The 27,324-nt window shown below is 52.1% G+C and overlaps 1 protein-coding gene across 1 annotated transcript in view; it reads left to right on the top strand.

Moving 5' to 3' along the window:
• Positions 1-26,447, top strand: part of scarf2 (scavenger receptor class F, member 2) — a 199,744-nt gene extending 173,297 nt beyond the window's left edge. Inside the window, exons 9-11 of the mRNA XM_085961481.1 lie at positions 16,935-17,059; positions 23,015-23,167; positions 23,919-26,447. Of these exons, the coding sequence (XP_085817607.1) occupies positions 16,935-17,059; positions 23,015-23,167; positions 23,919-25,171 (1,531 nt within the window). The 3' untranslated portion in view covers positions 25,172-26,447. The remainder of the gene's footprint in view (positions 1-16,934; positions 17,060-23,014; positions 23,168-23,918) is intronic.
• The last annotated feature ends 877 nt before the right edge of the window (positions 26,448-27,324 follow it).

Below are 27,324 nucleotides of genomic sequence, written 5' to 3'. Positions count from 1 at the left end.
ACACTGTGCCCTGCAGGCAGGAATGGGTTAACTCACTCAGCACTGTTCCCTGTGGCTAGGAGTGAGTTAGCTCACCCAGCCCTGTGCCCTGTGGGCAGGAGTAGGTTAACTCACTCAGCACTGTGACCTGAGGGTAAGCGTGGGTTAACTCACTGAGCACTGTGCCCCGTGGGCAGGAGTGGGTTAACTCACTGAGCACTGTGCCCTGTGGGTGGGAGTGGTTTAACTCGCTCAGCACACTGCCCTGTGGGTGGGTGTGGGTTAACTCACTCAGCACTGTGCCCTTCGGGTGGGAGTGTGTTAACTCACTCAGCACTGTGCCTGTGGGCAGGAGTGGGTTAACTCACTCACCACTGTGCCCTGTGGGCAGGAGTGGGTTAACTCACTCAACACCGTGCCCTGTAGGTAGGAGTGGGTTACCTCACTCAGCACTGTGACCTGTGCGTAGGAGTGGGTTAACTCACTCAGCTCTTTGCCCTTTGGGCAAGAGTGGGTTAACTCACTCAGCACTGCGCCCTGTGGGTAGGAGTGGGTTAACTCACTCAGCACTTTGCCCTTTGGGCAGGAGTGGGTTAACTCACTCAGCACTGTGCCCTGTTTGTAGGAGTGGGTTAACTCACTCAGCACCGTGCACTGTGGGCAGGAGTGGGTTAACTCACTCACCACTGTGCCCTGTGGGTAGGAGTGGTTTATCTCACTCACCACTGTGCCCTGTGGGTAGGAGTGGGTTAAATCACTCAGCACTGTGCTTTGTGGGCAGGATTGGGTTAACTCACTCAGCACTTTTCCCTGTGGGCGGGAGTGGGTTAAGTCACTCCGCACTGTGCCCTGTGGCCAGGATTGTGTTAACTCACTCACCACTGTGCCCTGTGGGCAGGAGTGGGTTAACTCACTCACCACTGTGCCCTGTGGGCAGCTGTGGGTTAACTCACTCAACACTGTGCCGTGTGGGTAGGAGTGGCTTAACTCACTCAGCACTGTTCCCTGTGGCTCGGAGTGGGTTAACTCACTCAGCACTGTGCTTTGTGGGCAGGATTGGGTTAACTCACTCAGCACTTTTCCCTGTGGGCGGGAGTGGGTTAACTCATTCCGCACTGTGCCCTGTGGCCAGGGTTGTGTTAACTCACTCAGAACTCTGCCCTGTGGATAGGAGTGGGTTAACTCACTCAGCACTCTGCGTTGTGGGCGGGAGTGGGTTAACTCACTCAGCACTGTGCCCTGTGGATAGGAGTGGGTTAACTCACTCAGCAATGTGCCCTGTGGGCCAGAGTGGGTTAACACTCAGCACTGTGCCCTGTTGGTAGGAGTGGGTTAACTCACTCAGCACTGTGCTTTGTGGGCGGGAGTGGGTTGATTCACTCAGCACAGTGCCCTTTGGCCAGGAGTGGGTTAACTCACACAGCAATGTGCCCTGTGGGCAGGAGTGGGTTATCTCACTCAGCACTGTGCCCTGTGGGCAGGAGTGGGTTAACTCACTCAGCACTGTGCCCTGTGGATAGGAGTGGGTTAACTCACTCAGCACTGTGCCCTGTGGGCAGGATTGGGTTAACACACTCAGGACTTTTCACTGTGGGCGGGAGTGGGTTAACTCACTCAGCACTGTGCCCTGTGGGCCCGAGTTTGTTAACACACTCAGCACTGTGCCCTGTGGGCGGGAGTGGGTTAACTCACTCAGCACTGTGCCCTGTGGGTAGGATTGGGTTAACTCAGTCAGCACTGTGCCCAGTGGATAGGAGTGGGTTAACTCACTCAGCAATGTGCCCTGTGGGCAGGAGTAGGTTAACTCACTCAGCACTGTGCACTGTGGGCAGGAATGGGTTAACTCACTCAGCACTATGCCCTGTGGGCAGAAGTGGATTAACTCACTCCGCATTGTGCCCTGTGGGCGGGTGTGGGTGAACTCACTCAGCACTGTGCCCTGTGGGTAAGCGTGGGTTAACTCACTCAGCACTGTGCCTTGTGGGCTGGAGTGGGTTAATTCACTCAGCTCGGTGCCCTGTGGGCGGGAGTGGGTTAACTCACTCAGCACTGTGCCCTGTGGATAGGACTGGGTTAACTCACTCAACAATGTGCCCAGTGGGCAGGAGTGGGTTAACACTCAGCACTGTGCCCTCTTGGTCGGAATGCGTTAACTCACTCAGCACTGTGCTTTGTGGGCGGGAGTAAGTTGACTCACTCATCACTGTGCCCTGTGGCCAGGAGTGTGTTAACTCACTCAGCACTGTGCTCTGTGGATAGGAGTGGGTTAACTCACTCAGCAATGTGCCCTGTGGGCAGGAGTGGGTTAACACTCAGCACTGTGCCCTGTGGGCAGGAGTGAGTTGACTCACTCAGCACTGTGCCTTGTGGCCAGGAGTGGGTTAACTCACTCAGCACTGTGCCCTGTTGATAGGAGTGGGTTAACTCACTCAGCAACGTGCCCTGCGGGCAGGAGTGGGTTAACACTCAGCACTGTACCCTGTGGGCAGGAGTGGGTTAACTCATTCAGCACTGTGCCCTGTGGGCGGGAGTGGGTTAACTCAATTAGCACTGTACACTGTGGATAAGCGTGAGTTAACTCACTCAGCACTGTGCCTTTTGGCCAGGATTGGGTTAACTCACTCAACAATGTGCCCAGTGGGCAGGAGTGGGTTAACACTCAGCACTGTGCCCTCTTGGTCGGAATGCGTTAACTCACTCAGCACTGTGCTTTGTGGGCGGGAGTAAGTTGACTCACTCATCACTGTGCCCTGTGGCCAGGAGTGTGTTAACTCACTCAGCACTGTGCTCTGTGGATAGGAGTGGGTTAACTCACTCAGCAATGTGCCCTGTGGGCAGGAGTGGGTTAACACTCAGCACTGTGCCCTGTGGGCAGGAGTGAGTTGACTCACTCAGCACTGTGCCTTGTGGCCAGGAGTGGGTTAACTCACTCAGCACTGTGCCCTGTTGATAGGAGTGGGTTAACTCACTCAGCAACGTGCCCTGCGGGCAGGAGTGGGTTAACACTCAGCACTGTACCCTGTGGGCAGGAGTGGGTTAACTCATTCAGCACTGTGCCCTGTGGGCGGGAGTGGGTTAACTCAATTAGCACTGTACACTGTGGATAAGCGTGAGTTAACTCACTCAGCACTGTGCCTTTTGGCCAGGATTGGGTTAACTCACTCAGCACTGTGCCCTGTGGGCGGGAGTGGGTTAACTCACTCAGCAATGTGCCCTGTGGGCAGGAGTCGTTTAATTCACTCAGCAATGTGCCCTGTGGGCAGGAGTGGGTTAACACTCAGCACTGTGCCCTGTGGGCAGGAGTGGGTTAACACTCAGCACTGTGCCCTGTGGGTAGCAGTGGGTTAACTCACTCAGCACTGTGACCTGTGGATAGGAGTGGGTTAACTCACTCAGCAATGTGCCCTGTGGGCAGGAGTGGGTTAACACTCAGCACTGTGCCCTGTGGGCAGGAGTGGGTTAACTCATTCAGCACTGTGCCCTGTGGACGGGAGTGGGTTAACTCACTCAGCACTGTACACTGTGGATAAGCATGGGTTAACTCACTCAGCACTGTGCCTTTTGGGCAGGAGTCGGTTAACTCACTCAGCCCTGTGCCCTGTGGCCGGGAGTAGGTTAACTCACTCAGCACTGTACCCTGTGGGCCTGAGTGGGTTAACTCACTCAGCACTGTGCCCTGTGGGTGGCAGTGGGTTAACTCACTCAGCTCTGTGCCCTGTGGGCGGGATTGGGTTTATTCATTCAGCACTGTGCTCTGTGGGTAGGAGTTGGTTAACTCACTCAGCACTGTGCCCTGTGGGCGGGAGTGGGTTAACTCACTCAGCACTGTGCTATGTGGTCGGGATTGGGTTAGCTCACTCGGCCCTGTGCCCTGTGGGTTTGATTAGGTTAACTCACTCAGCACTGTGCCCTGTGGGCAGGAGTGGGTTAACTCACTCAGCACTGTGCCCTGTGGGTGGGGTTGTGTTAACTCACTCAGAACTGTGCCCTGTGGGCAAGAGTGCTTAACTCACTCAGCTCTGTGCCCTGTGGGCGGTGTTGTGTTAACTCACTCAGCACTGTGCCCTGTGGACAGGAGTGCTTAACTCACTCAGCACTGTGCCCTGTGGGTAGGAGTGGGTTAACTCACTCAGCACTGTGACCTGTGGGCGGGATTGGGTTCACTCACTCAGCACTGTGCCCTGTGGGGGGGGGTTTGGTTAACTCACTCAGCACTGTGCCCTGTGGGTGGCAGTGGGTTAAGTCACTCAGCACTGTGACCTGTGAGCGGGATTGGGCTCACTCACTCAGCACTGTGCCCTATGGTTAGGAGTGGGTTAACTCAGTCTGCAGTGTACGCTGTGGGTGGGGGTGGGTTAACTCACTCCGACTGTGCCCTGTGGGTGTGAGTGGGTTATCTCACTCAGCACTGTGCCCTGTGGGTGGCAGTGGGTTAACTCACTCAGCACTGTGCCCTGTGGGCGGGATTGGGTTAACTCACTCAGCACTGTGCTCTGTGGGTAGGAGTGGGTTAACTCAATCAGCACTGTGCCCTGTGGGTAGGAGTGGGATAACTCACTCAGCACTGTGCCCTGCGGGTACAAGTCAGCATTCTGCCCTGTGGGCGTGATTAGGTTAAATCACTCAGCACTGTGCCCTGTGGGTGGAAGTTGGTTAACTCACTCAGCACTGGGCCCTGTGGGCGGGAGTGGGTTAACTCACTCAGCACTATGCCCTGTGGGTAGGTGTGTGTTAACTCACTCAGCAGTGTGCTCTGTGGGCGGGAGAGGGTTAACTCACTCAGCACTGAGCCCTGTGGACACACTCAGCACTGTGCCCTGTGGGCAGGAGTGGGTTAACTCACTCAGCACTGTGCCCTGCGGGCGGGAGTGTGTTAACTCACTCATTACTGTGCCCTGTGGACGGGAGTGGGTTAACTCACTCAGCACTGTGCCCTGTGGGCAGGAGTGGGTGAACTCACTCAGCACTGTGCCTTGTGGTTAAGCATGGGTTAACTCACTCAGCACTGTGCCTTGTGGGCAGGAGTGGGTTAACTCACTCAGCCCTGTGCCCTGTGGGCGGGAGTGGGTTAACTCACTCAGCACTGTGCCCTGCGGGTAGGATTGGGTTTACTCAGTCAGCACTGAGCCCTGTGGGCGTGAGTGGGTTAACTTACTCAGCATTATTTCCTGTGGGTTAACTCACTAAGCACTGTGCCCTGTGGGCAGGAGTGGGTTAACTCACTCAGCACTGTGCCCTGTGGGTAAGCGTGGGTTAACTCACTCAGCACTGTGCCCGGTGGGTAAGCATGGGTTAACTCACTCAGCACTGTGCCCTGTGAGTAGGATTGGTTTAACTCACTCTGCGGGTACGAGTGGGTTAACTCACTAAGCACTGTGCCTGTGGACAGGAGTGGGTTAACTCACTGAGCACTGTGCCCTCTGGGTGGGAGTGGGTTAACTCACTCAGCACTGTGCCCTGTGGTCAGGAGTGGGTTATCTCACTCAGCACTGTGCCTTGTGGGCAGGAGTGGGTTAACTCACTCAGCACTGTGCCCTGTGGGTAGGAGTGGGTTAACTCACTCAGCACTGTGCCCTGTGGGCAGGAGTGGGTTAACTCGCTCAGCACTGTGCCCTGTGGGCGGGAGTGGGTTAACTCATTCAGCACAGTGCCCTGTGGGCAGGAGTAACACACTCAGCACAGTGCTGTGTGGGCAGGAGTGGGTTAACTCACTCAGCGCTGTGCCCTGAGAGTAGGAGTGGGCTACCTCACTCAGCACTGTGCCCTGTGGGCGGGAGTGGGTTAACTCACTCACCACTGTGCCCTGTGGGCAGGAGGGAGTTAACTCACTCAGCACTGTGCCCTGTTGGTAGGAGTGAGTTCACTCAATTAGCACTGTGCCCTGTTGGTATGAGTTGGTTAACTCACTCAGCACTGTGCCTTGTGGGCAGGAGTGGGTTAACTCACTCAGCACTGTGCCCTGTGGGTAGGCGTGGGTTAGCTCACTCAGCACTTTGCCCTGTGGGCAGGAGTGGGTTAACTCGCTCAGCACTGTGCCCTGTGGGCGGGAGTGGGTTAACTCACTCAGCACTGTGCCCTGTGGGCGGGAGTGGGTTAACCCACTCAGCACTGTGCCCTGTGGGCGGGAGTAACACACTCAGCACTGTGCCCTGTGGGCAGGAGTGGGTTAACTCACTCAGCACTGTGCCCTGTGGGCAGGAGTGGGTTAATTAACTTAGCACTGTGCCCTGTGGGCGTGAGTGTGTTAACTCACTCAGCACTGTGCCCTGTGGGCAGGACTGGGTTAACTCACTCAGAACTGTGCACTGTGGGTAAGCGTGGGTTAACTCACTCAGCAGTGTGCCTTGTGGGCAGGAATGGGTTAACTGTCTCAGCCCTGTGCCCTGTGGGCGGGAGTGGGTTAACTCACTCAGCACTATGCCCTTTGCGTAGCAGTGGTTTAACTCACTCCGCACTGTGCCCTGTGGGCATGAGTGGGTTAACTCACTCAGCACTGTGCTCTGTGGGCGGGATTGAGTTACCTCACTCAGCATTGTGCCCTGTGGGTGGGAGTGGGTTATGTCACTCAGCACTATGCCCTTTGGGCAGGAGTGGGTTAACTCACTCAGCACTGTGCCCAGTTGGTAGGAGTGGGTTAACTCACTCAGCACTGTGCCCTGTGGGTACGAGTTCGTTAACTCACTCAGCACTGTGCTCCATTGGCAGGAGTGGGTTAACTCACTCAGCACTATGCCCTGTGGGTAGGTGTGTGTTAACTCACTCAGCAGTGTGCTCTGTGGGCGGGAGAGGGTTAACTCACTCAGCACTGAGCCCTGTGGACACACTCAGCACTGTGCCCTGTGAGCAGGAGTGGGTTAACTCACTCAGCACTGTGCCCTGCGGGCGGGAGTGTGTTAACTCACTCATTACTGTGCCCTGTGGGCGGGAGTGGGTTAACTCACTCAGCACTGTGCCCTGTGGGCAGGAGTGGGTGAACTCACTCAGCACTGTGCCTTGTGGTTAAGCGTGGGTTAACTCACTCAGCACTGTGCCTTGTGGGCAGGAGTGGGTTAACTCACTCAGCCCTGTGCCCTGTGGGCGGGAGTGGGTTAACTCACTCAGCACTGTGCCCTGCGGGTAGGATTGGGTTTACTCAGTCAGCACTGAGCCCTGTGGGCGTGAGTGGGTTAACTTACTCAGCATTATTTCCTGTGGGTTAACTCACTAAGCACTGTGCCCTGTGGGCAGGAGTGGGTTAACTCACTCAGCACTGTGCGCTGTGGGTAAGCGTGGGTTAACTCACTCAGCACTGTGCCCGGTGGGTAAGCATGGGCTAACTCACTCAGCACTGTGCCCTGTGGGTAGGATTGGTTTAACTCACTCTGCGGGTACGAGTGGGTTAACTCACTAAGCACTGTGCCTGTGGACAGGAGTGGGTTAACTCACTGAGCACTGTGCCCTCTGGGTGGGAGTGGGTTAACTCACTCAGCACTGTGCCCTGTGGTCAGGAGTGGGTTATCTCACTCAGCACTGTGCCTTGTGGGCAGGAGTGGGTTAACTCACTCAGCACTGTGCCCTGTGGGTAGGAGTGGGTTAACTCACTCAGCACTGTGCCCTGTGGGCGGGAGTGGGTTAACTCATTCAGCACAGTGCCCTGTGGGCAGGAGTAACACACTCAGCACAGTGCCGTGTGGGCAGGAGTGGGTTAACTCACTCAGCACTGTGCCATGTGGGCAGGAGTGGGTTAACTCACTCAGCGCTGTGCCCTGAGAGTAGGAGTGGGCTACCTCACTCAGCACTGTGCCCTGTGGGTAGGAATGGGTTAACTCACTCAGCACTGTGCCCTGTGGGCGTGAGTATGTTAACTCACTCAGCACTGTGCCCTGTGGGCGGGAGTGGGTTAACTCACTCACCACTGTGCCCTGTGGGCAGGAGGGAGTTAACTCACTCAGCACTGTGCCCTGTTGGTAGGAGTGAGTTCACTCAATTAGCACTGTGCCCTGTTGGTATGAGTTGGTTAACTCACTCAGCACTGTGCCTTGTGGGCAGGAGTGGGTTAACTCACTCAGCACTGTGCCCTGTGGGTAGGCGTGGGTTAGCTCACTCAGCACTTTGCCCTGTGGGCAGGAGTGGGTTAACTCGCTCAGCACTGTGCCCTGTGGGCGGGAGTGGGTTAACTCACTCAGCACTGTGCCCTGTGGGCGGGAGAAACACACTCAGCACTGTGCCCTGTGGGCAGGAGTGGGTTAACTCACTCAGCACTGTGCCCTGTGGGCAGGAGTGGGTTAATTAACTTAGCACTGTGCCCTGTGGGCAGGAGTGGGTTAACTCACTCTACACTGTGCCCTGTGGGTAGGCGTGGGTTAACTCACTCAGCACTGTGCCCTGTCAGCAGGAATGGGTTAACTCACTCAGCACTGTGCCCTGTGGGCGTGAGTGTGTTAACTCACTCAGCACTGTGCCCTGTGGGCAGGACTGGGTTAACTCACTCAGCACTGTTCCCTGTGGCTAGGAGAGGGTTAACTCACTCAGCACTGTGCCCTGAGGTTATGAGTGTGTCACTCAGCACTGTGCACTGTGGGCGCGAGTGTGTTAACTCACTCAGCGCTGTGGGCAGGACTGGGTTAACTCACTCAGCACTGTTCCCTGTGGCTAGGAGTGGGTTAATTCACTCAGCACTGTGACCTGTGGGCGGTAGTGGGTTAATTCACTCACCACTGTGCCCTGTGGGCAGGATTGTGTTAACTCACGCAGCACTGTGCCCTGTGGGCAGCAGTGGGTTAACTCACTCAGCACTGTGCCCTGTGGGTGGGAGTGGGTTAGCTCACTCAGCACTGTGCCCTGTGGTTAGGAGTGGGTTAACTCACTCAGCACTGTGCCCTGTCGGCAGGATTGGGTTAACTCACTCAGCACTGTGCCCTGTGGGCAGGAGTGGGTTAACTCACTCAGCACAGTGCCCTGTGGGCAGGAGTGGGTTAACTCACTCAGCACTGTGCCCTGTGGGCAGGAGTGGGTTAACTCACTCAGCACTGTGCCCTGTGGGTGGCAGTGGGTTAACTCACTCAGCTCTGTGCCCTGTGGGCGGGATTGGGTTTATTCATTCAGCACTGTGCTCTGTGGGTAGGAGTTGGTTAACTCACTCAGCACTGTGCCCTGTGGGCGGGAGTGGGTTAGCTCACTCAGCACTGTGCTATGTGGTCGGGATTGGGTTAACTCACTCGGCCCTGTGCCCTGTGGGTTTGATTAGGTTAACTCACTCAGCACTGTGCCCTATGGGCAGGAGTGGGTTAACTCACTCAGCACTGTGCCCTGTGGGTGGGGTTGTGTTAACTCACTCAGAACTGTGCCCTGTGGGCAAGAGTGCTTAACTCACTCAGCTCTGTGCCCTGTGGGCGGTGTTGTGTTAACTCACTCAGCACTGTGCCCTGTGGACAGGAGTGCTTAACTCACTCAGCACTGTGCCCTGTGGGTAGGTGTGGGTTAACTCACTCAGCACTGTGACCTGTGGGCGGGATTGGGTTCACTCACTCAGCACTGTGCCCTGTGGGGGGGGGGGGGTTGGGTTAACTCACTCAGCACTGTGCCCTGTGGGTGGCAGTGGGTTAAGTCACTCAGCACTGTGACCTGTGAGCGGGATTGGGCTCACTCACTCAGCACTGTGCCCTATGGTTAGGAGTGGGTTAACTCAGTCTGCAGTGTACGCTGTGGGTGGGAGTGGGTTAACTCACTCCGACTGTGCCCTGTGGGTGTGAGTGGGTTATCTCACTCAGCACTGTGCTCTGTGGGTGGCAGTGGGTTAACTCACTCAGCACTGTGCCCTGTGGGCGGGATTGGGTTAACTCACTCAGCACTGTGCTCTGTGGGTAGGAGTGGGTTAACTCAATCAGCACTGTGCCCTGTGGGTAGGAGTGGGATAACTCACTCAGCACTGTGCCCTGCGGGTACAAGTCAGCATTCTGCCCTGTGGGCGGGATTGGGTTAACTCACTCAGCACTGTGCTCTGTGGGTAGGAGTGGGTTAACACACTCAGCCCTGTGACCTGTGGGCAGGAGTGGGTTAACTCACTCAGCACTGTGCCCTGTGGGTAGGAATGGGTTAACTGACTCAGCACTGTGCCCTGTGGGCGTGAGTGGGTTAACTCACTCAGCACTGTGCCCTGTGGGCAGGAGTGGGTTAACTCACTCAGAACTGTGCATTGTGGGTAAGCGTGGGTTAACTCACTCAGCAGTGTGCCTTGTGGGCAGGAATGGGTTAACTGTCTCAGCCCTGTGCCCTGTGGGCGGGAGTGGGTTAACTCACTCAGCACTATGCCCTTTGCGTAGCAGTGGTTTAACTCACTCCGCACTGTGCCCTGTGGGCATGAGTGGGTTAACTCACTCAGCACTGTGCTCTGTGGGCGGGATTGAGTTACCTCACTCAGCACTGTGCCCTGTGGGTGGGAGTGGGTTATGTCACTCAGCACTATGCCCTTTGGGCAGGAGTGGGTTAACTCACTCAGCACTGTGCCCAGTTGGTAGGAGTGGGTTAACTCACTCAGCACTGTGCCCTGTGGGTACGAGTTCGTTAACTCACTCAGCACTGTGCTCCGTTGGCAGGAGTGGGTTAACTCACTCAGCACTATGCCCTGTGGGTAGGTGTGTGTTAACTCACTCAGCAGTGTGCTCTGTGGGCGGGAGAGGGTTAACTCACTCAGCACTGAGCCCTGTGGACACACTCAGCACTGTGCCCTGTGGGCAGGAGTGGGTTAACTCACTCAGCACTGTGCCCTGCGGGCGGGAGTTTGTTAACTCACTCATTACTGTGCCCTGTGGGCGGGAGTGGGTTAACTCACTCAGCACTGTGCCCTGTGGGCAGGAGTGGGTGAACTCACTCAGCACTGTGCCTTGTGGTTAAGCGTGGGTTAACTCACTCAGCACTGTGCCTTGTGGGCAGGAGTGGGTTAACTCACTCAGCCTTGTGCCCTGTGGGCGGGAGTGGGTTAACTCACTCAGCACTGTGCCCTGCGGGTAGGATTGGGTTTACTCAGTCAGCACTGAGCCCTGTGGGCGTGAGTGGGTTAACTTACTCAGCATTATCTCCTGTGGGTTAACTCACTAAGCACTGTGCCCTGTGGGCAGGAGTGGGTTAACTCACTCAGCACTGTGCCCTGTGGGTAAGCGTGGGTTAACTCACTCAGCACTGTGCCCGGTGGGTAAGCATGGGTTAACTCACTCAACACTGTGCCGTGTGGGTAGGATTGGTTTAACTCACTCTGCGGGTACGAGTGGGTTAACTCACTAAGCACTGTGCCTTGTGGGCAGGAGTGGGTTAACTCACTCAGCACTGTGCCCTGTGGGTAGGAGTGGGTTAACTCACTCAGCACTGTGCCCTGTGGGCAGGAGTGGGTTAACTCGCTCAGCACTGTGCCCTGTGGGCGGGAGTGGGTTAACTCATTCAGCACAGTGCCCTGTGGGCAGGAGTAACACACTCAGCACAGTGCCGTGTGGGCAGGAGTGGGTTAACTCACTCAGCACTGTGCCATGTGGGCAGGAGTGGGTTAACTCACTCAGCGCTGTGCCCTGAGAGTAGGAGTGGGCTACCTCACTCAGCACTGTGCCCTGTGGGTAGGAATGGGTTAACTCACTCAGCACTGTGCCCTGTGGGCGTGAGTATGTTAACTCACTCAGCACTGTGCCCTGTGGGCGGGAGTGGGTTAACTCACTCACCACTGTGCCCTGTGGGCAGGAGGGAGTTAACTCACTCAGCACTGTGCCCTGTTGGTAGGAGTGAGTTCACTCAATTAGCACTGTGCCCTGTTGGTATGAGTTGGTTAACTCACTCAGCACTGTGCCTTGTGAGCAGGAGTGGGTTAACTCACTCAGCACTGTGCCCTGTGGGTAGGCGTGGGTTAGCTCACTCAGCACTTTGCCCTGTGGGCAGGAGTGGGTTAACTCGCTCAGCACTGTGCCCTGTGGGCGGGAGTGGGTTAACTCACTCAGCACTGTGCCCTGTGGGCGGGAGTGGGTTAACCCACTCAGCACTGTGCCCTGTGGGCGGGAGTAACACACTCAGCACTGTGCCCTGTGGGCAGGAGTGGGTTAACTCACTCAGCACTGTGCCCTGTGGGCAGGAGTGGGTTAATTAACTTAGCACTGTGCCCTGTGGGCAGGAGTGGGTTAACTCACTCTACACTGTGCCCTGTGGGTAGGCGTGGGTTAACTCACTCAGCACTGTGCCCTGTCAGCAGGAATGGGTTAACTCACTCAGCACTGTGCCTTGTGGGCGTGAGTGTGTTAACTCACTCAGCACTGTGCCCTGTGGGCAGGACTGGGTTAACTCACTCAGCACTGTTCCCTGTGGCTAGGAGAGGGTTAACTCACTCAGCACTGTGCCCTGAGGTTATGAGTGTGTCACTCAGCACTGTGCACTGTGGGCGCGAGTGTGTTAACTCACTCAGCGCTGTGGGCAGGACTGGGTTAACTCACTCAGCACTGTTCCCTGTGGCTAGGAGTGGGTTAATTCACTCAGCACTGTGACCTGTGGGCGGTAGTGGGTTAATTCACTCACCACTGTGCCCTGTGGGCAGGATTGTGTTAACTCACGCAGCACTGTGCCCTGTGGGCAGCAGTGGGTTAACTCACTCAGCACTGTGCCCTGTGGGTGGGAGTGGGTTAGCTCACTCAGCACTGTGCCCTGTGGTTAGGAGTGGGTTAACTCACTCAGCACTGTGCCCTGTCGGCAGGATTGGGTTAACTCACTCAGCACTGTGCCCTGTGGGCAGGATTGGGTTAACTCACTCAGCACAGTGCCCTGTGGGCAGGAGTGGGTTAACTCACTCAGCACTGTGCCCTGTGGGCAGGAGTGGGTTAACTCACTCAGCACTGTGCCCTGTGGTTCTGAGTGTGTTAACTCTCTCAGCACTGTGCCCTGTGGGCAGGAGTGGGTTAACTCACTCAGCACTGTGCCTTGTGGTCAGGAGTGGGTTAACTCACTCAGCACTGTGCCCTGTGAGCAGGAGTGGGTTAACTCACGCAGCACTGTGCCTTGTGGTCAGGAGTGGGTTAACTCACTCAGCTCTGTGCCCTGTGGGCGGGAGTGGGTTAACTCACTCAGCACTGTGCCCTGTGGGTAAGAGTGGGTTAACTCACTCAGCAGTGTGCCCGGTGGGTAGGAGTGGGTTAACTCACTCAGCACTGTGACTTGTGGTCAGGAGTGGGTTAACTCACTCAACACGTGCCCTGTGGGCAGGAGTGGATAAACTCACTCAGCACTGTGACCTGTGTGTAGGAGTGGGTTAACTCACTCAGCAATGTGCCCTGTGGGCGGGAGTGGGTTAACTCACTCAGCACTGTGCCCTGTGGTTAGGAGTGTGTTAACTCACTCAGCACTGTGCCCTGTGGGTAGGCGTGGTTTAACTCACTCAGCGCTGTGCCCTGTCGGCAGGAGTGGGTTAACTCACTCAGCACTGTGCCCTTTGGGCAGGAGTGGGTTAACTCACTCAACACTGTGCCCTGTGGTTATGAGTGTGTGAACTCTCTCGGCACAGTGCCCTGTTTGTAGGAGTGGGTTAACTCACTCAGCACTGTGCCCTGTGGCTATGAGTGTGTTAACTCTCTCAGCACAGTGCCCTGTGGTCAGGAGTGGATTAACTCGCTCAGCACTGTGCCCTGTGGGTAGGAGTAGGTTAGCTCACTCCGCACTGTGACTTGTGGTTTGGAGTGGGTTAACTCACTCAGCACTGTGCTCTGTGGGCGGGAGTGGGTTAACTCACTCAGCACTGTGCCCTGTGGGTACGAGTGTGTTAATTCACTCAGCACTGTGACCTGTGGGCGGGAGTGGGTTAACTCACTCAGCACTGTGCCCTGTGGGTAAGAGTGGGTTAACTCACTCAACACTGTGCCGTGTGGGTAAGAGTGGGTTAACTCACTCAGCACTGTGCCCTATGGGTTGGAGTGGGTTAACTCACTCAACACTGTGCCCTGTGGGCAGGAGTGGGTTAACTCACTCAGCACTGTGGCTTTTGGAAAGGAGTGGGTTAACTCACTCAACACTCTGCCCTATGGGTATGAGTGGGTTAACTCACTCAGCACTGTGCCTTGTGGGCAGGAGTGGGTTAACTCACTCAGCACTGTGCCCTGTGGGCGGGAGTGGGTTAACTCACTCAGCACTGTGCCCTGTGGGTAGGAGTGGGATAATTCACTCAGCACTGTACCCTGTGGGCAGGAATGGGTTAACTCACTCAGCACTGTGCCCTGTGGGTAGGCGTGGGTTAACTCACTCAGCACTGTGCCCTCTCGCCAGGAGTGGGTTAACTCACTCAGCACTGTGCCCTGTGGTCAGGAGTGGGTTAACTCGCTCAGCACTGTGCCCTTTGGGTAGGAGTGGGTTAACTCACTCAGCACTGTGACTGGTGGTTTGGAGTGGGTTAACTCACTCAGCACTGTGCCCTGTGGGTACAAGTGTGTTAATTCACTCAGCACTGTGACCTGTGGGCGGGAGTGGGTTAACTCACTCAGCACTGTGCCCTGTGGGTAAGAGTGGGTTAACTCACTCAACACTGTGCCGTGTGGGTAAGAGTGGGTTAACTCACTCAGCACTGTGCCCTATGGGTTGGAGTGGGTTAACTCACTCAACACTGTGCCCTGTGGGCAGGAGTGGGTTAACTCACTCAGCACTGTGGCTTTTGGAAAGGAGTGGGTTAACTCACTCAGCACTCTGCCCTGTGGGTACGAGTGGGTTAACTCACTCAGCACTGTGCCCTGTGGGCGGGATTGGGTTAACTCACTCAGCACTGTGCCCTGTGGGTAGGAGTGGGTTAATTCACTCAGCACTGTACCCTGTGGGCAGGAGTGGGTTAACTCACTCAGCACTGTGCCCTGTGGGTAGGCGTGGGTTAACTCACTCAGCACTGTGCCCTGTCGGCAGGAGTGGGTTAACTCACTCAGCACTGTGCCCTCTGGGCAGGAGTGTGTTAACTCACTCAACACAGTGCCCTTTTGGCAGGAGTGGGTTAACTCACTCAGCACTGTGCCCTGTGGGCAGGAGTGGGTTAACTCACTCAGCACTGTGCCCTGTGGTTATGAGTGTTTTAACTCTCTCAGCACAGTGCCCTGTGGGTAGGAGTGGGTTAACTCACTCAGCACTGCGCCCTGTGGTTATGAGTGTGTTAACTCTCTCAGCACTGTGCCCTGTGGTTGAGTGTGTTAACTGTCTCAGCACTGTGCCCTGTGGGCAGGAGTGTGTTAACTCACTCAGCACTGTGCTTTGTGGGCAGGAGTGGGTTAACTCACTCAGCACTGTGCCCTGTGGGTAAGAGTGGGTTAATTCACTCAGCACTGTACCCTGTGGGCAGGAGTGGGTTAACTCACTCAGCACTGTGTCCTGTGGGTAGGAGTGGGTTAACTCACTCAGCACTGTGCCGTGTGGGTAAACTCACTCAGCACTGTGCCCTGTGGGTAGGAGTGGGTTAACTCACTCAGCACTGTGCTCTGTGGGCAGGAGTGGGTTAACTCACTCAGCACTATGCCCTGTGGGCAGGAGTGGGTTAACTCACTCAGCACTGTGCCCTATGGGTACGAGTGGGTTAATTCACTCAGCACTGTGCGCTGTGGGCAGGTGTGGGTTAACTCACTCAGCACTGTGCCCTGTGGGTAGGAGTGGGTTAACTCACTCAGCACTGTGCTCTGTGGGCAGGAGTGGGTTAACTCACTCAGCACTATGCCCTGTGGGCAGGAGTGGGTTAACTCACTCAGCACTGTGCCCTATGGGTACGAGTGGGTTAATTCACTCAGCACTGTGCGCTGTGGGCAGGTGTGGGTTAACTCACTCAGCACTGTGCCCTGTGGGTAGGAGTGGGTTAACTCACTCAGCACTGTGCCCTACGGGTGGGAGTGGGTTAACTCACTCAGCAGCGTGCCCTGTGGGCAGGAGTGGTTTAACTCACTCAGCACTGTGCTTTGTGGGTAGGAGTGGGTTAACTCACTCAGCACTGCCCCTGATTGATAGATGCAATTGAGGAAAGTGATTTGGTCCAATTTAGCTCATTTTTCAAAAAAGGCCATAAAGCTTCCTTCCCCAGTTGATGGCAGAGTGGGGTGCAATGTTTTTCAAATGATGGGACTGTCTATAAAGCTCACAATGGTTCTTCCAGCCCTGTACTAATCCATGTTGCGATGTAAATCTCATCAGACCTACCCCAGCAGCTGTGAGAATTCTACTCCGAACTGCTCAAATGTGCCCCGCGTTCTGCCCACCTCATTTTTTTAGCGGTTTATCATGATTTAACAAAAATTAGATGTGCTGTTGCCCGTTGGAAATGTGTTTCGATGTGGAGTCAATGGTCAAACCCATTCATACAAGGCATCAGAAGACGTTTAACAAGAAAAAGCAAGAGCAGGCATAGCATTAAACGTGTACACATGTTTGGTGAATACGTGTTGAGTTTATACATGTCAAGTTTCCAATGTACGCTTCCATGCAGCATCTAATCAGCCACATTGAGAATTTATTATCACCCTTCTCTTATATTTAAGGGTCTACATGCAATTTTTAACGTCCCAGCACAGCAGTGGATAATATCTGCTAACATTCTAACCCTGACTTCACCAGAACAGGTGAATTTGACTGGTTGCTCTCATAAATAAACAGTGAGGTTTCCTAGTGAAGACAGTGGGGTAGATTTTGACTGTGCCATCGTGCAAAATGGGTGACAGCAGAGCAGCAGCCTGTTTTACACCTCTCCTGATTGTTATTTCCATTGACTTGCTGCCTGTTATCTCTCCTTGCTGTTGAATGTATGCGGTCACCCAATATTTCCAGTACCGCCAAAGAGGAATCCTCCTCATGAATGTTATCAGCAGTAGCAGATTCGCACAAAATGTGGCGTCTAGAGTATAATTTGAGATGTACCTTAGGGACGCCTGTCGCTGGGACCTTGTGTGAGGTTTGCAGACTGGAGGTGTTATCCAGCTAACATTCTGTGTTTTACCTCCTGCCAGTTCCAATCAAGTCATCGCTGTCAGAGGCAAGCAGGCACGGAGGCGCTTGCGTGGCACCTTGAGTCAGATCAGCACCAAACTACCCAGAATTCCCATTAAGCGCCAGAAATTCCCAAAGGTCGTAGGTGAGTAGCAATTCTTTGCAGAAATTAAAAATGTTTAATTTGCACAAATGGATATTTTATTAGAGAAAAGCAAAAAAAATAAACTTCTGGAAGTAACAACCAAAAATCTTGGGAGTGCATAGAAGATTAGGCAGCATTTGAACGTGGAAAGATAGATTAATGCGAAAGGGTTGAACATTTGAGGCCTGATGAAGGGTCTGTATCCGAAATGTTGATCTGTCAATTCTCTTTCAGATGCTGGCGAACCTGCTATACATTTTATGTTTTCCTGAAACATTGTGGAGGAAGGTTTCCTTTGCGTAACATTTATAAAGAATAGGCACTGCACACAAGAGGAACTCCTCTCCCTTTGCTATTTCAGTAAAGAAAGTTTTCAGGAAAGTTTGATTTTTTTTAACACAGTGAGGGTGCCTCTCCTTTCCAGAAGCTCTTAGCATCATTCCAAAGGAATGTTCTCGTCCTGAGGCCGTTTTATTTTGGCTGGTTCTCTTGCCTCACGTGTTCTGATTGCCTGGTGTTGCATTGTCTCAACCTCCACACCTGTATGGTTATTCCCATCTCTACACTTTACTCCCTTTGCAATCAATTTAACCCATGATAATGCATTCAGATCAGGAGCTGCTCTGTTAATGGACAAACCAGAGACGGGCTCTACTTCCCATACATTTTTCAGACACTGCCCCGGTTCCAGTTCTAAACAGCCTGCTTTCTGTTATATAACACAAGGATATTTTATTGGAAACTGCCGAGAGGAACTGGATTAAAACTAAATATTCTTACAGCTTTCTGTAAACATTTAAAACTGCATATTATGCAGTTTAACCCTTGAAAAAAGTAATAATCATAGGCATCGTTCCAGTGTAATTACTGACCCTGCATGCACACTCTGCTTGTATTAGCCAGGAGTGTTCTCAACAGCAACAACATGCATGTTTATAGTGCCTTTCATCCCAAGCCACTTCTCAGTGAGTATTCACATGCCACGGTATTGTTCAGTGTCATTTAGAGATGATGGGATACAAATTAGTCTGGACCCATTTTCGGGCAGCTGAAGATTCCTGAGGCTCCAACACCTGCCCCGCCCTAACTGGGACACTTAAAAAAGGGGCCCCGCGAATTTACCAGACCGTCCCGATGCTAAATTGGTATGCTTTGCATCCAGTTTATGCCTGGAAAATGGGCGCAATGCATACCAATTTCTACACCAATGAGTTCTGCCAGCCCTGTCCTATACTGCTCACTCACTGGGAGTTGGAGTAGTTCTTCCAGCCCTGTGCCTTGGGATGGGCTGCTCTCTCACTGCTGCTTTCAACATTTTTCCTATAGGCCTGTGCTCCTACTCTTTGCTCCCTGATGGAATTTCCTTCATCCCAACATCGGCAAAGCTGAAGGCACTGGGCGCCAAAATGGGCTTGGTAGCGGCCGTTGTTCTGGTGCCGTTCAGGGACCAAAGTGGCATCCGATGTGCGGGCCCACCCTTCTGCCAGATGCTATTTTGGTGAGGGCGCTAACGCATGCACAGCTAACATCCGCCGGAAGTATGCAGAGCAAGCAGATCATGACATCAGTCAGCGTGACGCCAGCGGTGCCATTTTTGATCTCTACGCTCCAGCCGACGCTCTCTCTTAATTTCACACAGCGGAACACGTATTAAAACAGCATGAAGGACTCCCACCAGCGCTATCATCAACTACTAACAGGTTAGCTGCTGGTTGATTTCCTCTGGCTGTTGCTACGATTCTACAAGTGTTTGGTGCTTTCCATAGTGCTCTCAAGTTGCAAAAACTCTACAGGGAGTGGTGTGGCGGTTGCTGAAGGACTTTTTCCTGACTTCAAGGCTTCTGCACAAACCAATCGCTCCCAGACATGGGTGCAGCAGTAGGCATTTCCCTTGGAATACAGTATAACTGAGAGAATGAGCAGAGGCCATGCAGAGCAGGACCAGCTGCTAGAAGAGGGAGGAGGAGGAGGAGATGAAGAAGGGCTCTCAGCAGGAGGCCATATCTGCCCAGGGTGTTCAGGGAGCAATTCTCCTACCTGAACCTCAGTGAGGAACAATGTGTGAGATGTCTGTGAGGAACAATGTGTGAGATGTCTGCGCTTCACTAAGGACGTCCTCATTGAAATCTGCCACCTGCCACAGCCACAACCTCAGAGCAAGGCAAGGACTGCATTGCCAGTGGCTGTGAAGGTGACCGTGGCCATGAACTTTTATGCGCCTGGCTCCTTCCAGGCTGGAGCTGGAGATATTTGCAACATCTTGTAGTTTACCCTCCACTGTTGTGTAAGGGAGGTCACTGAGGCTCTCTATTCAAAGAATGCTGACTACATTTCATTCTCTCTTGCCAGAGAGCAGCAGGCAAAGCGGGTACGTGGATTTGCAAGGATTGCAGGCTTCCCCATGGTGCAGGATGCCACTGACTGCATGCACATCGCTTTCCGGGCACCGCATGGCAACACTGTCATGTACCGGAATCAAAAGGGATTCCACTCCCTCAACGTCCAGCTGGTGTGCGACCATAGGCAGTGAATCATGCAGGTCAATGTCCGGTATCCTGGCAGCAGTCATCATGCCTTCATTCTGTGGCAGTCCGCTGTGCCAGCTGCATTTGAGCCACCACAACAAACAAAAGGGTGGCTAGTGGGTGACAAGGGCTAACCGCTGATGACATGGCTGATGACTCCGGTGCGCAACCCATGCACACGTGCGCAGCATGCATACAATGAAAGCCATGCTGCCACACAAATGTGATAGAGCACACCATTAGTATGCTGAAACAATGCTTCCGCTGTCTGGACCGCTCTGGAGGAGCCCTGCAGTACTCGGCAGAGCGGGTGTCAACATTTGTTGTGTGCTGCACAACCTCGCCATCATGAGGGCACAGCCCCTGCCACCAGTTATATGGTGAGCAGGAGCAAGAGAGCAGAGGTGAGGAGCAGGAGCATGAGAAGGAAGAGGAGGAGGAAGAAGAGGAAGAGGAGGAAGGGAGGAGGCAACCTAGACAGCCCCTTTCTGCCTGGGCTCTCTGTGAAGAGCTAATTTGAGTGTGATACCAGTAACCCCAACCCCAATTCCCCATTCACCAACAGTCCTACACCTTACCTTCCCTCTGTCACTGACCATCACAGCATCTGCTTGGCCACAATGCAAAAATAAAAGCCACCACAAAATAAACATTCCAAACTAAATTTATAAATGAAATGCCATATTGCATATAAGCATCAACTAATCACCCGTGTGCATTCTCTTAGTGCCTGTCTTCCTTGTGCCTTTGCCTGTCCTGGTGCTCCTACGCAGTGCTACCCCTATGGCCGCAGCATGGCTGGTGGAAGGCTGCTGACTTTCAGTGGAGGAGATTGCAGATAGCCTTGGAGGACAATCTCGAGCAGCTCTGGTCCTGGAAGGCCTGGCTACGGACTGCACCATCTCGGCATGGCGGCAGCAGTCTGGCCAGGCTGGCTGACAGGCAACAACAAGGGCACTGGTGGAGTGGCACGGGTGGGAGGACGAATGCTGTCATCCTGAGAGAGGTCAGGAGGTTTGTGCTCCATGGAGCTACTTGCACTCTCCCGTGGCGATGCCTCAGCAATCCCAATCTGTTGGAGGACAGTATGCACTTTTCTGTGACAATTTGTTTCTCTGATTGTTGAAGATGGAGTGCTCCCAACTTTGAACAAGAAAGGCTGAGAAATACTTTTAAAAAAATAGTTGGGACAAAACAAATTGAAGTATGTATTTCTTAATCTCAAAAAGGACTGTGAATCATAAACGTATATAAAAAATAGACCCACAAGATGTTTGCATTTGCACCCCAAGACACTTGAGCCAAAAAATAATGTCTGGTTATGTATCAAAATAAGATGGGCTATTTTCTGTGAAGCTGACAGAAAAAAAAGAAACCAATACTGTGAGATGTGCCACAGCTATATCTGTTCGTAATCAACAGCTCGATCGGACTATTTTCATACACTTTAGGCAAGACCAGAAAGGCAGTCAATTTCTTAGAATGCAGCAGCCATTTTGAGAGTGGTACATCTCTTAGAACCTGCTTTTCAAGCCACATAGCGAAGAGCAGAGTGAAGACTCATAAACAATGGACAGAATTACTCCATTTTCGTCACAGACCCAACTGGTCTATGCTGACGTTCATGCTCCGCACGAGCCCCTCCCAACCCTCTTTATCTAACCCTACCAGCCCTATCAAGAGGTGGCTTTAGGGATGATGTTAAAGGAGGAGGGTGGTGGAGAGGCGGGGTAACCTAAACATGAGAGATTGTGTAGAATGGGCCTATACTCTCTGGAGTTTAGAAGAATGAGAGGTGATCCCATTGAAACATACAAGATTCTGAAGGGGATTGACAGGGTAGATGCTGAGAGGTTGTTTCCCCTGGCTGAAGTGTCTAGAACTAGAGGGCATAGTCTCGGGATAAGGGGTAGGCCATTTAAGACTGAGATGAGGAGGAATTTCTTCACTCAGAGGGTTGTGAATCTTTGGAATTCTTTGCCCCAGAGGGCTGTGAATGCTGAGTTTTTGAATATATTCAAGGCTGAGATCGATAGATTTTTGGACTCTAGGGGAATCAAGGGATATGGAGATCGGGCGGGAAAGTGGAGTTGAGGTCGATGATCAGCCGTGATCTTATTGAATGGCGGAGCAGGCTCGAGGGGCCGTATGGCCTACTCCTGCTCTTATTTCTTTATGTAGGACTGCTCTTCACCTACGTAAACCAGGAACTGGTCATCGCCAACTTAGTTACCAATCATCAGAGACTCTTCAGCCTATTACAGACCTGATTCCCCAGCAATTACTTTATTGCTGTGTCTGGCCCATCAGTAGTAGTTCTGAGGCTCCTGTTAGTCTCTGTGCTAACAGAGAGTCATTGCTTGGCTTCATCTCAGCAGCCTGGCAGTTTGCCTGAAATATTATTTTCTTTCCTGCATCAGTTGGTGTGTATTAAAGAGGTAGATGTGGAGGCCACGATTAGCACAGATCAACCATAATCACCCACAGCTGCTACTACAGCTAATGAAATAACCACATCAAAGCTGAACACCACTAAAACTCCAAAGGTTAGGAATTCTTCACATGTTCCTGAGGCATCACCATGGTATTACATCCATGTTAGTAAACAGTTTAGTTAGCGTCCCGCTACTTCGCAATGCGAAGCGCCTTTTAGTTAGTCAGCGTGAGGATGGCACAAAGTACATGAGGCACTGCAGGAACTAAAGACTGGAAACGGGGGGGAATTCATCCTAAGCCACGCATTCATGCTGTCAGAGAGATCATTTTCAAGTGGTTTTTATGTGAGACAGGAGTGATCATTAAACCCGGTACTGATGCCAGTTCATATCAATAACATTTTACCCTCAGCCTAGAACCGTTATATCCTCCACAGGAGCGAAGCATCAGGAATGGCAGACACAGACATAGCATAATCAGAACAGGAGGTAGAAGTCCCATCTGATAGTCACAGAGCAATAGGTCTGCACTGACTGACCCCATAATAATGCAGCCTGCCACTGTTTCACCGAGTGACCTATTGAAGTGTTGGATAATATTCTGTGAGGCTGCACAGTGTTCCATGAGCAAGATGATCATCAACGTGTGCAAAATATTAAATAGCATAGATAGATAGGGTAAACCTGGAAACTAAACCAAAAAAGTAGGACCAAAGAATATACATTTAAAACAGCTCTTAGGAGGAATGTTACGCAAAGTGTGCTAAATGTTTGGAATAATCTGCCAGGCAGGATAGTAGAGGCTAAAATATTAGGAAGGTTTACGATGGGGTAGGGTGTGGTTGTGGGTGTTATTATGTGGGTCAATGTGATGTTCTCGAGGCTGTCACATTACAGTCATGTCATTGAATGGCGAGTGGGTGATTGTGACGTGCAGGTGCTTCTTTAGCCTGGATTCACCAGTCCCTTTGCTAATCCTGTGATTCTTCTTTTAGTGGCCCATCATGACATGGAAAATACCTTAAACTGTAGCTTCATTGAGCCCCCATCTATGATGGATCAGCCATCCCCATCTTGGTCTTCCCATGGCTCTTTTTCCTCTTTCGATACAGCAGATGATGGCCCCGTGTACTGCGTGCCTCATGAGGGTGAGTACAGAACATCAGTGGTTGCATACGGTCGTACAACTCCAGTTTATAGTTGTCCTGCTCCATTTCTGAGGTAACCAGTTCCGCACTTGAGTGAAATGGGACAGTAAAGATCCTTGTTACCAATTGAGTGAAGAGTAGGGGTCCTTGTTACCAATCATGGACAGTAAGGATTTCTTACTGCCGTTTACATTCAGAGTAGGGGTCCTCGTTACAAATTGAGTAGCAAATAGGCAATCTTGTTGCCAACTGAATGGCTAATAGTGGTGCTTCTCTCCGATCAGACGGAGGTAAAGATATCTCTCTCCTATGTCCTTTGCAAGGTGAGGAATTTATCTAAACATTTTATGGGGGTTGGGTGGTGTTAGATCCGGGTATCTTAATGTTGTGTCCTTCAATAATCAGACAAAAGACTGCAGGGAACGATCAACAGGTGTTTACTGAATGAGGGTTCAAACTGCAACTGACTGTACAGATCACTACTCAGGGTTTATATACAGGTGTGGTCACTGCCGGTACTACAGGATATAGGAGCTGTAAAAAGTAGTTCTCCCCCTTAAAGGTACATACATTACAGGTGGGTGGCGGGTACGAGGACTGCTAGTCTTTATTCAGAAATTCTCCTCTCTGTTTGTTGACCTCCATTGCTGGCAGTAACACTGCTTCTTTGGGGTTGTGGTGTGTAGTGACGGAATTCCACAGTGTGGTGTTGACTGTGCAAACATTCTCACATTAAGGTTTGGTTTTACAGAGAGCATTCTGGAGAACAGTGTTCGGGAGAGGGTGAACCTGGTGGAAAAGCTAGCTCCTCCAATCAGTGAAGAGGATGCCGGGGAGTACACGTGTCTGAAAGGCGATCCCAACGATATGCTCTTACTTAAATTATCAGACAGTGAAGCCTCCAGCAACGGCTCAGGATCAACCAGCGGAGCTGTGTATGCAAAAGTTGCACGGCTGTCTAAGCAGTCCAAAGATAGCGATATCAGCGTAAACACCAACAGCAGCAAAAACACAAACACCAGCGGCAAGCACCCCTCGCCAGAGAGGACCAAGCCTCCCCCGCCTGACCCTTCAACCAAGCCGAAATTATCGTGGATTCACGGCAAATTCAACACCGGCCAATCAAGCGCTTCATCAGCCACAAGATCGCCATCGCTGGATAAAGCGGCCAATCAAATAGAGAGCCACCATGGGACAGCCAGCAGCAGAAGGAGGAATCTGAGTGAGTCCTCTGCTGGACTTTATGGCAGGCAAGACGAGAAGAGAAGCTCCACAGAGGTAAAACTGAGACACAAAGACAAAGGACTCAACCGGGCAAGGGAACAAACTCCAAATGACATGAGTTATGGAAGTAAAATGCAGAAAAATAAAGCAAGTCCTGACCAGATGCAAAATCTCAATGGCGCCGTCCAAAATGCTTTGAAAAGAATTGGGACTTTGCCCGATGATAAGAAGGGAGCAGAAGGCAAGGAATCGCCAAGAGGTCCACCACATGCGAAGGGCAGGCCAGAGGTTATTCACCCCCACCTATCCTCAGAGACAGCTACTATGTTGGCTGCACAGCTCAAAGAAAAGACTCAGAGCCTGAATAAGTCAGAGGTTAGCATGAGGCAAAATGGGCTGATTTCACCTCAGCACCAGAGGGAAAAGCCCACACCTCCGCAGAAAGCAAAGCGCTCATTCGGTGCAAACAGCCAGAAGCTAAATAAAGCCGTCATTCCAACGTCGACCAATCTTCAAAAAATGATTAGTCCTTCTCCAGAACACCAGGAAACCACGGCAGGCAATGGCAGAAGCTCAACCCTGGAGGACAGGCAAAGCTGCAACTACCAGGAGCAAGATGGAATGAACTGTACTCAGGCCAAACAGGAAACGGGTGACCAGACACCCAAAAGGACGCCAATCAAAAAACCACCAAGGAAGCGCAGCAAGGAAGCAACGTTGGACTCATATCCTAAAATGGCTGTGATGCCGCCTCAGGTGATGGCCGTTAAGGAGTCATAACCAAAAAATGTTTTCCACTTCTGGTGTTCACCTCAATAACATTCACAGAAAAGCAGGGCAGAAAAGCGCTTGTAAAGCTGGTGTAAAATCAAGGGGCAGCACGGCCATTTGTGACTCAGAGCTGTGGCCCATCCACCAAACATGGAGCAAAAGAAAAACGATTGACTTTTTAACGCAATATATACGTGCGTGTGTCTTACATTCGCTTATCCCTCCCTGACGGTTCGACATGACCAAAAGCGCCTAAGTGAATTAAATGTTGGATTGGTACTGCCTTGACAGCTGACTGAAGGCGATGCCTTCTTTCCCTTGACCTTGCTACTGCCTGTGACTGATGATCAGTAATGGTACAGAGAGCCTCTGGCATTTCCGCTATTTTTAGAGATAGGCTTCTTTCTATGGACAGAAGAATCCGAATTTTTGTGACATTATATATTTCTGCAAAATTTGCATAAGCAAAGCTTTCTCTAAGAAGGAAAACATCAATTCCTTGTCGTTTTCTGTTATTTTATTCAGTAATGGACTGCTGGCTTTTGTATTTTATTTTATTCTTTTTCAGTTTTCTTGACGTCTTCGTGACCCCCCCCCCCAAAAAAAAACCGCTAAAAGACCAAAGATGAGAGCTGAAGGCTGCCTTCGTGCCTCATTTAAATGTGTGCGACTAGCTCGATGCTGCACTCACTCAGACACTCTGCCTGTGAAACGTGGCAGAGAGCAGCAACAGGAGGAGGAGAATGGAGCTTAACAATAAACTATCATGGCAGGGAAGGACCCAATTTTGGCTGGACATGACGTTTGATCTAATTTGGAGTTGGGGGGGGGGGGGGGGAAGTCCTGGAAAGCAGAGCCCAGGGAGCAGAGTTGGTTGTCGCAGAAGGGGTCAGTTTAGTTTATAAGGTTCATTGTATTAACAGATCACTGGAGCCCCGAGGCCGGAGTCTACAGTGAGATAGTCAGCAGCCACAGTACAAGTGTATTAGCATTCTGCGGCAGCTCGCAAACATAGTTTTAGTTTCTCAAATACTTTTGATGTATTTTACAGTGTTGCATATGCGCGAGACACTCGGTAACATTCTGCCATTTCACCATCTTTGAATAACGGTCAGGGAAGAGCTTTAACTGGCTCGGGTTACTGTGCTGCTGCCAGCACACTGGGACTCCTGACTCCTGGCGCACTGTGTCCCAGCTGCTTTCCGTATACAATCATTTTTTTTAAAATATTTTTTTATTTCAAGTTTTATTAAAAATTTCAAAAAGAATAAAAAAGTTTTCTTTCTTCGGCTATCTCCTGGTTGTTTTTTGTTGTTGTTGTTGTCTTCTCTTGACTAGACGTTGTTGGGTGGAAGGAACTGCAATGGCATCTCCTCAGCGAGTGGAGGGTGAGAAATGCCCCCCCCCCCCCCCCCCCCAGTACATCACTGTCGTCAGCACTGGCTCCAATCTTGCTGTATTAAGCCGTTTACGTAGGGTGATATTTTTTAAGTCAGGAGTTTACTCGGAAAGCTTGAAAGGGTTTGAACTGATGTTGAGGGATTTGGAAAATTCGGGCCTTGACAACAAATTTGTCACACTCATCATTACTTCGAAGCACTTACATTGTGTGCTTTTCCTCTCTCGTGGAGTAAACATATTTAGCGGAGCATCGGCTGATGAATGCTTTACTGGTGGAGCGGGTTCAGGGATGAGGAAAATGTGTCTCTCTTTTGATCTGCCAGTTTACAGCACTCGGGGGGGGGGGGCTGCAAACCCCAATAGAATGTCATTTTGTGACGTCGCCGCAGTTCATGTATTGATCTAGCTTCCCCTTAAGCAATGTTGCGGTGAATGTGAGGAATAATAGCACTGGGAAATGAACACTGTCCTATTTGAACCACCCATGCTCGCTTCGGCCAGTATCGACTGGCAGTCCAGCCAAAGAGAAGCCCGAAGGTAAGTTTCACTGTATTTTAGTGGGGCTGGGAGGGGCAGGAATGCTCCCCCAGACCACACAAAACAAGCGTGGGCTGGTGCCGATCTGTATAACCGCCCCCCCCCCCCCACTTCCTCCACCCGCACCCCGCCAAGATTGGACCTATCCCCACCTCTTCCGGCTCAGAAGCCAGCCTGGCGCTAATGAGGACCAGCCCTGAAAATGTACCGGCTCTTCGCACTGG

Source organism: Somniosus microcephalus, chromosome 19 (genome assembly GCF_052327205.1).
Source record: "Somniosus microcephalus isolate GS21.2 chromosome 19, FLI_Smic_1.0, whole genome shotgun sequence".
Classification (NCBI taxonomy): Eukaryota; Metazoa; Chordata; class Chondrichthyes; order Squaliformes; family Somniosidae; genus Somniosus; species Somniosus microcephalus.
Note: the sequence above shows the minus strand (reverse complement) of the source record. Positions and strands in the feature narration are given on the sequence as shown.